The sequence below is a fragment of the Pelophylax lessonae genome (genome assembly GCF_965119305.1).
Source record: "Pelophylax lessonae genome assembly, chromosome: 1".
NCBI lineage: Eukaryota > Metazoa > Chordata > Amphibia > Anura > Ranidae > Pelophylax > Pelophylax lessonae.
Genome location: NC_138768.1, coordinates 366,559,731 through 366,573,236, shown reverse-complemented (window position 1 = coordinate 366,573,236; position 13,506 = coordinate 366,559,731). Strand labels below are relative to the sequence as shown.

The 13,506-nt window shown below is 42.7% G+C and overlaps 1 protein-coding gene across 1 annotated transcript in view; it reads left to right on the top strand.

Annotated features, from left to right (window-relative positions):
- LOC309564272 (annexin A1-like) overlaps window positions 1–13,506 on the top strand; it is a 70,960-nt gene that overhangs the window by 10,463 nt on the left and 46,991 nt on the right. The window contains exons 2-6 of the mRNA XM_082268895.1: window positions 5,160–5,239; window positions 9,224–9,311; window positions 10,395–10,489; window positions 12,756–12,869; window positions 13,163–13,253. Of these exons, the coding sequence (XP_082125021.1) occupies window positions 5,174–5,239; window positions 9,224–9,311; window positions 10,395–10,489; window positions 12,756–12,869; window positions 13,163–13,253 (454 nt within the window). The 5' untranslated portion in view covers window positions 5,160–5,173. The remainder of the gene's footprint in view (window positions 1–5,159; window positions 5,240–9,223; window positions 9,312–10,394; window positions 10,490–12,755; window positions 12,870–13,162; window positions 13,254–13,506) is intronic.

The window sequence follows — 13,506 nt, the reverse complement described above, 5'->3', positions numbered from 1 at the left end:
GTGGGCACTGCAGGATTTCAATCCATGGTGGCATATTGTTACCAATGGTTTGTTTGACTGTGGTCCCAACTGCTTTTGAGATCATTCACAAGCTTCTCCCGTGTAGTTCTGGGTTGATCATCCTTACCCTATGAGGTAAAACCTTTCACTGAGATTCAGACCAAGGGCGATTGATGGTTATTTTGTATTTCTTCTATATGTTAACAAGCGCTCCAACTGTTATCTCCTTCTCACCAAGCTTCTTGCTGATGGTCTTGTAGCCCATTCCAGCCTTGTGCAGGTCTACAATCTTATCCCTGACATCCTTTTGACAGCTCTTTGGTCTTGCCCATGATGTTGAGGTTTGAATGGAAGAAAGAGATTCTGTGGACAGATGTCTGTTTAAAAAAAAAAACATGAGTTGTCAAGAGCACAGCAGCAGGGGAGTGCTGTCTGTCTGAGAATACAATACATACTGCTACACTTTCATGTTAGCATACAAACACTCAAAATGAAAAAATTTTAATCTGTTTAACCCCTTCACTCTGACCATATACAAATGTGACCCCACTGGACTGGGCTTTTTTTTTTTTTCTGTGGGGCTGCATATTTGGGTATATATTTCCCTTTTGTGCTGGGAGCGTGCCATACAGCGTGCTGCCAGGACAGAGACCATGGTCTCACCAAGAGCCCCATGTCCCATTTCTAACAATCAGGACCCGGAACGTCTGATTCCGGGTCACCTGGTCATTGTTCTGGGCTCCAGTTATCACAGTGATCTGTCACTGAAGCCTGCCCTGTGTTTTCTATCTCTGTGAATGGGACGAGACCGATTCAATGGGGTTGCTTTAATAAAGGCAAATCCACTGTGCACTACAAAAGTGCAGCCGCTGTAAATCTGAGGGGAAGCTCTGCTGATCATCCAATCATGTGCAAGCAAAATGCTGTTTTCCTTGCATGTCCCCCTCAGATCTACACCAGTTTAGTGCAGGGGATTTGCCTTTAGTAAATCAATGTATTTTCCTTTTGTCCTTGCAGAGACCGGGGGGAGAAAGGTGTATGTAGAAAAAAAAGTAAACCTTTTTTTAAAAAAAGAACCTAGGTTAGTGTTTGGGTCAAAGTTGCGGTCAGTATTTTTTTATTTTTATTTTTTTTTTTTTTTATTAGTAACTGTGTCGGTGTGTTTTTTTTTTTTTTTTTTTTTTTTTTTTTTTTTTTTTTTAGGCAGGATAAAGGAAAAAAGCAAAGTGAGCACAATTCTTTCAGGGCTGTACTATAGGTACAAACAACAAATGTGGAATCGCTTTGATCGTCAGGAGCAGGAGGGTTGTTAGGTTATGGTATTATCAAGAAATATACAGTTAAAAATTATTTTTTTTTGGGTCCGTTTTCCTTAGTGTGTATACCATGCATACATACATGCATGCATGCATATCAGGAGATGTCTATTAACATTTACCACCAAATGAGAGCCCAAATTGTCCTGGGGTAAAAAAAACTTATAATCCACCTGGATGCACAAGTAGTTGTGGTGGTTTTGTACAGGTTTAATTAAAACGTGTCTAAATTGCAAAATTGGGCTTAGGCGTGAAGATTTGTTTTACCCTTAGGCAGGAAGGGGTTAAGCTAGTGATGATTTAATGCTGTGCATATCTTTTTAATCATCTGAAAATATGCTCTAAAAGAACAGGAAATTAGTCACTTCTCTAGCAGAACTATAATAAAGTTTGTTACAGCTAACTTCAGGACTAGCATTTAGCTGTAATGAATAGTCCTCTCTCAGAAAAAGGATGCAGCATATCTCTGAAGTTGTAATGGCACCCAGGGAAGCATATTTTGAAATCCAAATTCTTCTACCTTGCCAGCATACAGTACAATGAGTTTAAATTCTTCTCAAAGTCGACTTAAACAAATACTTGTCGTCTGGTTTAGAGGCCTATTAAACTGGATTGTATACAATATAGGTTTTACACTTTACTGCTGGAAAAACTCAGTTGCAGTTTGTATTACTATAAAGAAAATAGTTTGACTACAAAGCAACATCAATGTCATGCAAATATTTTATATTCTCAAACCACAGGGTTGGTCATTTTGCATTGTTTTTATTCATAAAACATGACTGAGGAACAATGCTGTGATACGTGTTTTATTTTGTTACAGTACACATAGTAATGTTTATAAGACATGGTATCCTGTCTACAATGAAAGCAAACAAATGAAATCCAACAGAAGAGTGGCTATATATATATATATTACACACTAGATTGTAAAGGCTGTGCTGCTACAGTGTAAGTGATCCTAAGGCCCCTTTCACACTTGTGCAACCTGTCCTGTGACTTGAGACTGCAAAGTCGCATGACGAGTCATACTCCATGATCTCCCAACGAGTACCGTTCATATCTGCAACTTAAGCTGGAACGACTTCAAAGTAGTCCCTGCACTACTTTGATGTGTTGGGGTCCACAGACCTAGGCATTGCTTCAAGCCCAGTCATAATCGCAAGACTTTTAGGTCGTACAAGTGTGAAAGTGACCTAAACCAAATATGGGAAACTGAGAGAGTATATCTGATACTTCAATTTTGCTTTATGAAGGTTCTAAAAGTAGGAATTTAGAAACCAAACGAACTGCCTAAAGATTCTTCATGCATCTCTCTACTAAAAATTTTAAAACCTGAGGCCAGCTAGACTTTTTAGAGTGAAGCCATTTCAGCTGCCCATGTTTTTAATAAAAAAAAAAAAAAAAAAAAAAATTTTCATGGTGCAGTAACATCAGACATGAAAAATTAAAAACCACATTCCCTGATAGCAGGGGTGCCCAACCTTTTAAAGAGCGAGGACCACTTTAAGTGACTTGGTAACCGGTCATGGGCCACAGCGAGCGGAGAGGGTGGATGACAGGTCCGTGTCCACTCCTGCATATGCAGACACGGACACAGGCCGCTCCACTCTATGGGTCATCCGATCTGCCCAGACTGAATACCCGATTCCCCTTCTGTGTTTTTTTGTGTTCCCCCCCCCCCCCCCCCGGATTGGAGGTAGGCTTGTTTACATCTGGCGCTTCATAGAGGTAAATGGAGTGCCTGATTGGGTCCACCTAAACAGACAGATGGACTCATCTGTGTGAAAGGGGCCAAAGGATGCTTTCACATTGGTGCGCTGTGATTTGCACAGTGCACCTGTGGCTTTCCTGGGGGTTAGCTGCACTTTGCCATAGACTTCTATTCTATCCTGCAGGTGTGGTGCACTTTCTGAACCTGCAGATCAGTTTAAAAGCAGCCCATTAACTTCTGCAGTAGAGATGCCATATATACACTGTGATTGTTAGAATATAAACTGACCATTAATAATCTTCCATTCAGAATTCTCCCTTGCTACAGGTTTTGCTGGCTGATGCTGTCCCAAGCGGAGTGCAATTGGGACTTCTGGAAAATTTTTTTTTTTTTCTTTTGCAATTGGTATCATTCTGCCTGTGACAGGAGCCGGCACTATACAAGAAGCATCGACTTATGCGGCTCTGCTCCCTCCGCAACCATGCTTCCTCTAGCTCCGGCTTCATTCAGAACACCGATGCTCTGGGATTGTAGGTCGGGAACCCACGATCTGGGCTTGCTGACTCACCATCTCAGAGCAGGAGGTCACGGCCACTTCAGAGGGCTCCATGAACCACATGTGGCCTGCAGGCAATCAGTTGGCCACCCCTTCTCCTTTTTTTTTTTTTTTTTTTTAATATTCTATACTAACATGAATGTGGCTCCTCTCAACTTTCCTCTCTCCTGACAGAACGGCCTCCTGGGATATGACCTACTCCCCGCCAGCACACGTGTGATTTGGCCTTAGCTCTGTTATTTAATCTTGTGTACAGGGGGTGTTCATCTCCCTTCACTCAGCTTTCAGATATCTGGAAACTCTGCTGTAGTGTGTGATGTCAGATCCACCCACCCCATGCTTCTAGAGCTGAGATTGCTGGCCATGGAGACAGTTATGAACACAGGGATCCTGTGTTTCCACAGTTAGAAAGCACCCCCTAGGGACACATTTAACCCTTTAAATGCCCCTGATGTTAACCTCTTCCTGCCAATGTCAGTACAGGAACAGTGCATCTTTTTAGCACTGATTACTGTTTACTTTTTTTAATTTTATATTTACACTGTGTTTCCTGTGTTGTAAAACCAATAAAAAAAAAATATTGCTGTGCTAAACCTGGATAATAAACAAGTGTCCATAAAGTGTGAACTGGTGCTATTCTAAATGATGCAGGTGAATTCCTTGATGAGCATCCAGGAACGGAGTATAATTGATGTGCATTTTGATTACCAAAGTGCACCTCCACCGATATTGATATAATTTGTCTAGACCTCTGGTAAGGAGGCATTTTATAAGAGTCTAGACAGGCATGATCTAGAAGTATAGAAGATCCAAACAGCTTCCTCTATTATATTGCGGGTAGTGGTACTGTCATGGCTGATGGGTAAAGTTTACTCCATAGTAGGACCCATGAAGAAAAAATAAAACAGCCACAGTGTAAAACTACTGGACAGTTTAAGGATATCAGTGCTAACATATACAGAAATCTGGTATAAAATGAGCGTTATTAGATCAAAGACCTCCTAGAAGTAGATGGACCAGTAAACAGGGTTGGCGTGCGTGGTACTTCACGGACTCTACCCGTCACTTTTTATTAACGTCATCTGGGGTGTGGGGTCCATGTCCTACATAGACCCCATAATTTGGAGTCTAGACTTCCTCTGCTAAGGAGGTATTTCCTATCCATATTGGTGGAGGTGCACTTGAGTGATCAAAACGCACATCAATTATACTCAGTTCCTGGATGTTCATCATGGAATTCACCAGCATGATTTAGAACCGCACCAGTTATTCACACTTTATGGATGCTTGTTTATGATCTCTGTTTAGCGCTGCAAAATTTTTTTGTTTCACGTTTAGGATGATTGGTCCTGTTGTGGTGGTGGCAGCAGCTTGCACGTTTTTTATTTAGTCTGTATACCTGCGCGATAATTTTTTTTTTTTTTTTTGTGCTAACTTCTTTGACATGTAAAATAGTTCTAAGATATGAATTTCAAATGTGCATCCTATTTACCTTAAGTTTTGCTTTAAACCTATTTTATGGAGAATCTGTCACCTTGTGCTATATAAACATTGTGTATTTTTGTTTCTACAGACGTTCAAGTTACCATGTCATTCATTTCAGAGTTTCTGAGTCAAGCCTTCTTCTTGGATGGCTATTCGGACCAAGCCACTGTATGTATATAATGCTTCAGAAATAAGCAAAGATTCATTCATACATTATAATAATCTAAATTTACCTGCTGTTAGTATTGGTGATGGTAGCATAAGTGACCAATTGTTGAATTTACACATTAAAGGGTCAGTGAAGGCTTCCTAAATATGAAATGTACATTATTCCTGCCACATAGATTTCACTTTAGTGAAAAGAGAAAATAGTAACACTGTTAAAAAAATAAATACACTTCTGAGCCTTTAGTGACAAAGGTTTGGAAAAGGAAATGCATGTCCAGTTCAGGCATTCAAAAAAAAAATGCATCGTCAGAGCACCTTACCCCTAATTCGACCAGGGGAAGGCAAAACGACCCATATAAATATTCAAACTCTTGACCCTGAAAGGCAATTGGCCACCCAGATTTGCTTAGAGGTATAGGGAGTTCCACAGTGTAAAATGTGCAGTATTCTCAAGGAATCATAGGAAATTGGTGGAAAGATTCTTGTAACATTTTACAAAAAAAAATCAGGGATCACAATAGGAAAACGAAACAATCATTTCCAGGGATATTTTAATTAAGTAGGCACAAGTAAATCCTCCATAGGAAGACCTATCACTTGTACAGACTGTGCAACTGCAAAAAAAAAACCTTCTGCATTTAAGGGACCCATTTACAATACATGTTGGTCAGGTGAATGCTGGTACCGTCTCCTCCTGTCACCTAGAACTGAAAATTACTCCTAACAAGGGCATAGGGGTGGGAGGTAATCTTCATGATCTACCTATTACTCTATTCATCTTACTAGCTTTCTATCTAACATGCATGAATATGACTAATAGGTAGCCCCTGAATAGCATTGATTATCTTGTTCCAATTGCATCTAAAAGTGGGTGGGATATATTATGCAGCAAAAGAACATGTTGTCCCTGACCTTGATGTGTTAAAAGCAGAAAAAATGGGGAGGGGGAGTAAGGAATTTTGAGTGACTTTGACAAGGGCCAAACTGAAAATAAAGGCTAGACACCTAGGTCAGGGCAACTCCAATACTGCAGCTCTTGTTGGGATGGTCCCGGTCTGCAGTGATCAGGACCTACCAAAAGTGGTCCAAGGAAGGAAAACCAGTGAAATGGTAATAGGGTCATGTTCGGCCAAGGCTCATTGATACATGTGGGGCATGAAGACTGGCACATGTAGTCTGACTTGTAGAAGAGCTACTGCAGCTCAGATTGCTAAAATGCTGGTTCTGATGGCTGGTTGACTTGTTGTCCAGACTTGGAAGGGTTAATTGTTTCTAGCTTAGTTCTGGGCATTTGGTCCTAGCCAGCACACCTGTGCTATAAAAAAATGGAGACTGGGGGTCCAGGGTTCCTGTCTCCCAGGGTCTGGTGGGTTCCAGATTACCTGTGAGGAGAATTGTTTAATGCTAAAGGCACCAGGGTTTTCGGACATCAGTCAGCCATGGACAATACCGTTATTGACTCTCACCTCAGAATTATGTCTGGGCTACCAATCTATTCTAGTCAGGGGAAAGATGTTCATATTGTATATCATAAAAGTTACAATAAATGTTATGAGCCTGGTATGAAGTTATTCAAAGAGGTGCATGTTTGGTTTTGGCACAGCTTAAGAATTTGGGTCTGTAAAAGTGGACCACGCAGCAGGGAAGGAAGGGGCAAGTGTGTGCTGAGCTGACTGTACTATATTTTATTGCCCCTTCTCCCTGTCCAGCACCATAGCAGTAGAGGAATGGGACTGGATCGGGCTGGAATTGAGGGAGGGGTTAACATTGCCATGTCCACCAATGCAGGTGGAAGAATTGGGGGCGGGGGGGGGGTGTCAGTAAAAGTCAAACCCCCACATGCATGGGTCTTAATGTTAACCCCCCCTCACACCCACACCTTGCATTGGTCTTCATGGCAGTGAAATTTTAACCACCTGCCCTTTCTGCATTTTGGGTCAGGGGAAGGGTTACCTTTTTAATGCCACTGACCACCAATGTAGGGGTGGGGATGAATACTGACACCTGTGCCAGCTGCTGTTAATGCGTCCACTGACCTCAATGCTGGGAGTTGTTAATGCATCCTCTGACACCTGTGTTGGGGCTTTAAATGTGTCCACCAACCTCAGTGGTGGGGGTTGTTAATGTGTCCACTGACATGAGTGCTTGGGGTTATTAATGTGCCCTCTGATACCTGTGTTGGGGGGGGGGGGAGGGGTTATTATGGCGTCCACTGGCACTAATGCTGGAAGGAATTATGGCGTCACCTGTCACCATTGCTTGGAGGTATTCTGGTGTTTAGGGGTGGGGGCAGGGCAGGTGGTGGGTGCAGTGGCGTAGGGTGGGGGGTGCAGGGGGGGCGGCCGCACTGGGCGCAACATCTGGGGGGGCGCATCCGCTCCGCACTGTCCGCAGTGTCATGTCAGATGTCACAGAGTCACTCGCTCTGTCAAAGGCCCGCTGAGTCTGCTCTCGACTCTGCCCCTGGCTCTCTCACTGCTTCGGCTTGGCAGCTCGGCTCGGCCGCTCGGCTCCCGAAACCAATCCAGCCGGCGTCGCCCACTGTGGAGTGGTGGTGGGGGGAGACAGGCCAGGCGTGCGGTGCGGAGATGGACTGTCTGGGGGAGGGACTAACCCGCAGCGGCCACCCAGCGCAGCGCGGGAGATGGGGAGAGAAGAACCACACCATGCCAGCAGCAGAAGAAGCCGGCGCGACGAGGAGGAGGAGGATGACAGGACAGAAGTCAAAACAGGACAGGAGTCAGCAATTTCAGCAAAGAAGGTAGGTGAGAGCCTGGTGACAGTGGTGCTGCAGCAGGAGGAAAACTTAGCCTGGGGTCGGTCGGGACAGGTGAAAAAAAGGTAGGAGTAGTGTACTGGCTGTACTAGTCACTGTCTGACTGAGAAGACTATGTAAAGGGGATCTATTTTAAGGGGAACCTGGCCTGCTGTAAGGGGGGGAGATCTAAATGGGGGATGGGACCTCACCTCACCTCACTTCACCCTGGCCTGCTGTAAGGGGGGGATCTATATGGGGGACCCCAGACCTAACCTCACCCTGGCCTGCTGTAAGGGGGGATCTATATGGGGGACCCCTTACAGTAGGCCAGGGTGAGGTCCCCCATATAGATCCCCCCTTACAACAGCCCAGGGTGAGGTTAGGTCTGGGGTCCCCCATATAGATCCCCCCCTTACAGCAGGCCAGGGTCCGGACCTCACCTCACCCTGGCCTGCTGTAAGGGGGGGATCTATATGGGGGACCTCACCCTGGCCTGCTGTAAGGGGGATCTATATGGGGGACCTCACCCTGGCCTGCTGTAAGGGGGATCTATATGGGGGACCTGGGATCTATATGGGGGACCTCACCCTGGCCTGCTGTAAGGGGGGATCTATATGGGGGACCTCACCCTGACCTGCTATAAAGGAGGATCTATGGGGGACCTGCCCTGGCCTGCTCTAAAGGGGATCTATGGGGAACCTGCTCTAAAGGGGACCTATGCCATAGATCCCCCCTTTAGAGCAGGATCCACATAGATCCCCTTTAGAGCAGGCCAGGGACCCCATAGATCCCCCTTTTAGAGCAGGGTCCCCATAGATTCCCCACTTTAGAGAAATGTCCCCATAGATTATATGGGGACCATTCTCTAAAGGGGTATCTATGGGGACCCTATTCGAAAAGGTGATCTATGGAGACCCTTCTCTAAAGGAGGTTCTATGGGGGACCCTGCTCTAAAGAATACATGTGCTTAGGGGGTAAGGGTTTCTTTAACTAATCTAGTGGAAGAGACTCAAGTGCTAAAATCCCGCCTTGCCCCGGGTGCTGACAACCCACGCTACGCCACTGGGTGGGTGGTGTAACTGGTGGGGAGTAAATCTTAAGGCCTGGTTAGTAGGAAATTTTGAGTCCTGCTGTAAATATGCTCCAAGCTCGCTTACAATTTTAAACAAAAATCTTTTCAGCTGTGCTTTTTCTTATGTACTAAAATATTTTTCACCTTTTTTTAGCAACAAGTTTCCAGTGGTGTTCAAGCAGCTCCATCCTATGATGCATCTGCAGATGTTGCTGCCTTAGAAAAGGCCATTAAAGCAAAAGGTATTTATGGTGTTGATTGTTGAAACTTGTAAATAATTTGCGGTGTCTAGTGCCAAAGTAATCATAGCACTCAAAGGTCTTAAAAAATAAGACCACTGTATATGCTTTAGTGTTTTACCACTAACTACAACCTTTCTATTCTTTTGCCTGCTCTTAATTGATAAAAGTTGAAAAGTGATTGGTTGTCATGGGTACCTGCAGTATGCACAGGACATTGTGGCACAGGCACACGCACACCATGAACATCCATGCGATCCGGTTCCGGGGGGGGGGGGTGATATAGACATCGCATGCAATTTGATTAGGAATGTGGTGCGATTCCTATCCTCATACTGTATCTGGAAATACAGCCTAATGGCTTTGCATAAATGCTGATCGATGTAAGCACTCCTGTCAGTGGTAAATAGGTTTGTTTGAAACATGACTGACTTTACTGGCTGGATCATCAGGTGAAAACAAATAAAAGAAAGCAAGCCTAAAAAAAAAAAAATAAAATAATGTAGCCATCACATCTAACAATTGGTAAGCTGCATTATGTTTAATACTGCTTTTACATCTTGATTATTGCTAACCTAACTCTAGCACTGATTGCCTGAACTATCAGTCTAATACTGTGTGAAAAGTCAACTCTCAAAGCTAGCAGTTTCACACTGAGAAGTACCTTTGCCAAAACCGCAATGCCAAACTAGTGATCTGCCTTTTTGCAGACCAGTTGGTCTATAAATATTTTGTGCTTTATACAATCTGCAGAGCTTTTAGTCCTGTGAAACTGCATGCACATTTGCTCAGTAAGAATGAGGCAAAAACGTATGCAATGAGACTATTCATACCCACTAGTAAATCAGAAAAGTACTGCATTAAGGCCAACAGGTGGAGCTGAGGAGTATGGTAAATACGTCCTTTATTTCTTGGGATTGTTTAGTTTAAGCTAGTGGCCATAATGCAGTATTTATTTTATTCTTTATGGACAAAAGGCTTTGATCTGGAAAGCTTGTGGGACAGCTCAAAAAGTGCTAGATTTCTGGCCTTCCCAAATCCGTACCAATGCATGAAATTGAATTTTTTTTTTTTTTTTTTTTTTAGGTGTTGATGAAGCAACTATCACCAATATTTTGACCAAAAGAACTAATGCACAGCGTCAAGCCATTAAGGCTGCTTACCAAAGTACAACAGGAAAGGTATTGTATTCAAACAAGGGAAAAAACAATACATATGAAGGCTTGCTCCCCATTTTCTCTTTACTTGAATACCACAAACCTCATAATAATGAAGATAATTACTCTATTCTCTGAGTTTTTTTTTAAAAGTGCACAAACCCACAACCTAATGAAAGTGATAAGAGAATTACTAAAAACCTATAGGGCTCCACTTTTTAAAGCTGTAGTATAAAAATGAGAAATGGTGCCTCCTATAAGACTTACTAGTAACGTCTCAAGTAGCTGCCATCAATTTTTTTTGGTGTGTGCCATAAAAATGCATAAAAAAAATCTTGCATTGAGGCGCTCTCTATTAAACGCAATGTGTCCACATCAAAAAGCCAACCTAAACTTAAAATGCATATAAATGAACAACAATTCAGTGCTGCTATTTTTAGCAATCGGGGAATATCCTGTAATCCAACCGTGACCGTCCTTTTTTTTTTTTTTGTTCAGTTTCCATAAAAACGCCACGTCTTGATTAGTGCTCCATGCTCTTCTCAAAGTGCTCCTTTTATAAATGTGCTCCTCCACCTATGGTAAGGGGGGGCAATCGCCAGATGGCTTTGGGCCACCAAGACCATCACAGCTTATATATAACTCCTTCCTATCAGAATGGGCTCAGCATACATCCAGTTTCACCAGCATGGATATCCCAAAATGAAAAAACAAGAACGAATAATTGTGCCATAGATTTATTTAAAATTTTCGTAAAAACAGCCAGTACACTCACCTTTCCTTGTGACATACAGCAGCACCCACTATAGATCGTCTAGTCAGTATACAATCCTCGCTGTAGTATAACGTTACAGCATCCAGTTAAAAAAGGCACACCAAACCTCAAAAAAATTCCCTAAATGTTTTTAACAAGCCATAAAATGCAGGCAAAGTAACACTGCAGTTTTATAGTGGAAAGCACCAATCATAGACGGCACCTAAATCTTGTGATTAACTATATTTCTTCCAGAGCTGATATGAAATTGCAAAAGAGGTGGAAAATCTCTGGAATACGTTTAGGGGTTACATTTAAGGTCCCTTTCACACCGGGGCAGTCTGCCAATGGATCTACCTACTCAGCAGAGGATTTCTCTGCTGATCCGAGCTGAGCAAGTGGACAACAGGTCTGTGTCCTCTGTTTATACAGAGCAGGCACGGACACAGCCCGTTGTTCTCTATGGGCTGCTGGGTGAAAACGGACCACCTGTCCGATTCCATCTGATCCGCCAGATGATACAGGTGTAAAACAGACATGTCCATTGACATCCGCCACTCCGTAGAGAGCAATGGATGGTCTGAACAAGGCTGCCTGAAAGACTGACAGGGGGACCCAATCAAGTCCGTTCATGTTAAAGGGGCCCAAGGGCGGCGATAAGTGTTGGGAATGCAAATGGGTAATGATAGAGGATGAGGGGTGGGGAATGCAAATAGGTAATGATATAGGATGAGGGGGTGGGGGGGCTAAGTGGTTACAAGAAAAAATCACATTTGATTATGGCAAAGAAAGCCCCACTGTTCTACAACCCTGCTTTGGGCTTTTAGCATTAAAATGAATGTAGCACTTAACACACTGCCAACAGATTACAAGTGTCAATCTCTAGGAATAAGGCATTTTAGGCTCGGTTCACATTGGTGCGATGCGGAAAACCCTACAAATCCCTACATCGCACCTGACTTGCAGGCAGTTCACACTGGCATATACGAAATGCTGAGGGTGTTGATACAAAGTTAATGACACCCCCGATCAAGTTGTATATCGCAGTGCAAACAAGCAATTCAATTCTGGTGCGGACCAAAAAAGTTCCTGCACGAGTTTGGTCCGGAATGCGATGCAAATTCAGCCATGCAATCTGTATGGCTGAATTCACATTGCACAGACATCGCATGTGATTTGCATAGAGGTGCGAATCGCATACGATGTCTTCCATCGCACCAATGTGAACCGGCCCTTAAGCTGTACTTGCTTTGGTTGCTAGGCTATAATGAAATATGCTAGATTTGATGTCGCAACTCACATTGTCTGTCTGTTTCCTCTTGGCAAAAATGCCAAGTAACAGTGCGTTTATTTGCTAACCTACTTCATGATTCAATATTGACTTGTTGCTGAATCCCTGTTGTCACAAAACCTAATCTTTTGACTAGTAAATCCACTGACTTTTTAGACTGTAGTTACAGTATGTTTCCAATGATACCTTGCATACAGTATAGTATTTACTTGAGCAGGTTTTGACTATGCCCAATGTGTTTCCAGCCTTTGGAAGACGCTCTAAAGAAAGCTCTTTCTGGCCATTATGAAGAGGTTGTTTTGGCCTTGCTGAAAACTCCAGCACAATATGATGCAGAGGAGCTGAAATTCGCCACCAAGGTAATGTAAACGCCGCGCAAATCATATACGACTTATCATATCGGATTTAGCTAGAGTAAATAATGATATCTCCTATCTAACTGAGCTGCACACATTTCAGAGGATCAGTAGATAAATCTATATAAACATACTATACAATGTTATAATAACACATTTTGTTTAAACACATTTTATCTGTCTTTTTGTTATAGGAAAAAAAAAATGCTACTGGAAAATAAACATTGTGTTTTTTGCTACTGACATGACAAATTGTTATTTGTAGGTTAATAGATATTTCTTACATGTTTTAAAAGGGACTGGGAACTGATGAGGATACACTGATTGAAATTTTAGTATCAAGATCAAACAGGGAGCTCACAGAAATAAAGGCAGCCTACAAAGAAGGTAAGTATTTAAGGGAAAGTCTCTAGCAAAATTATAGCTCTATTTTTGTTTGCTGAAAGCCATTGTTGATGTGATATTCATATCACTGTCTGCTTTGCATTTATATTTTCAGCCATGGTCATTTTTGTTGATTCTATCTCTACTGTAGACATGTGAAACTCATTTTGGTTCCAATGTAAATTCAGATGATTTTTTGGTTATTTGGTGATTTGGATGTAACGAACAGTAATGAATTTCATTGAAATCTAAAATT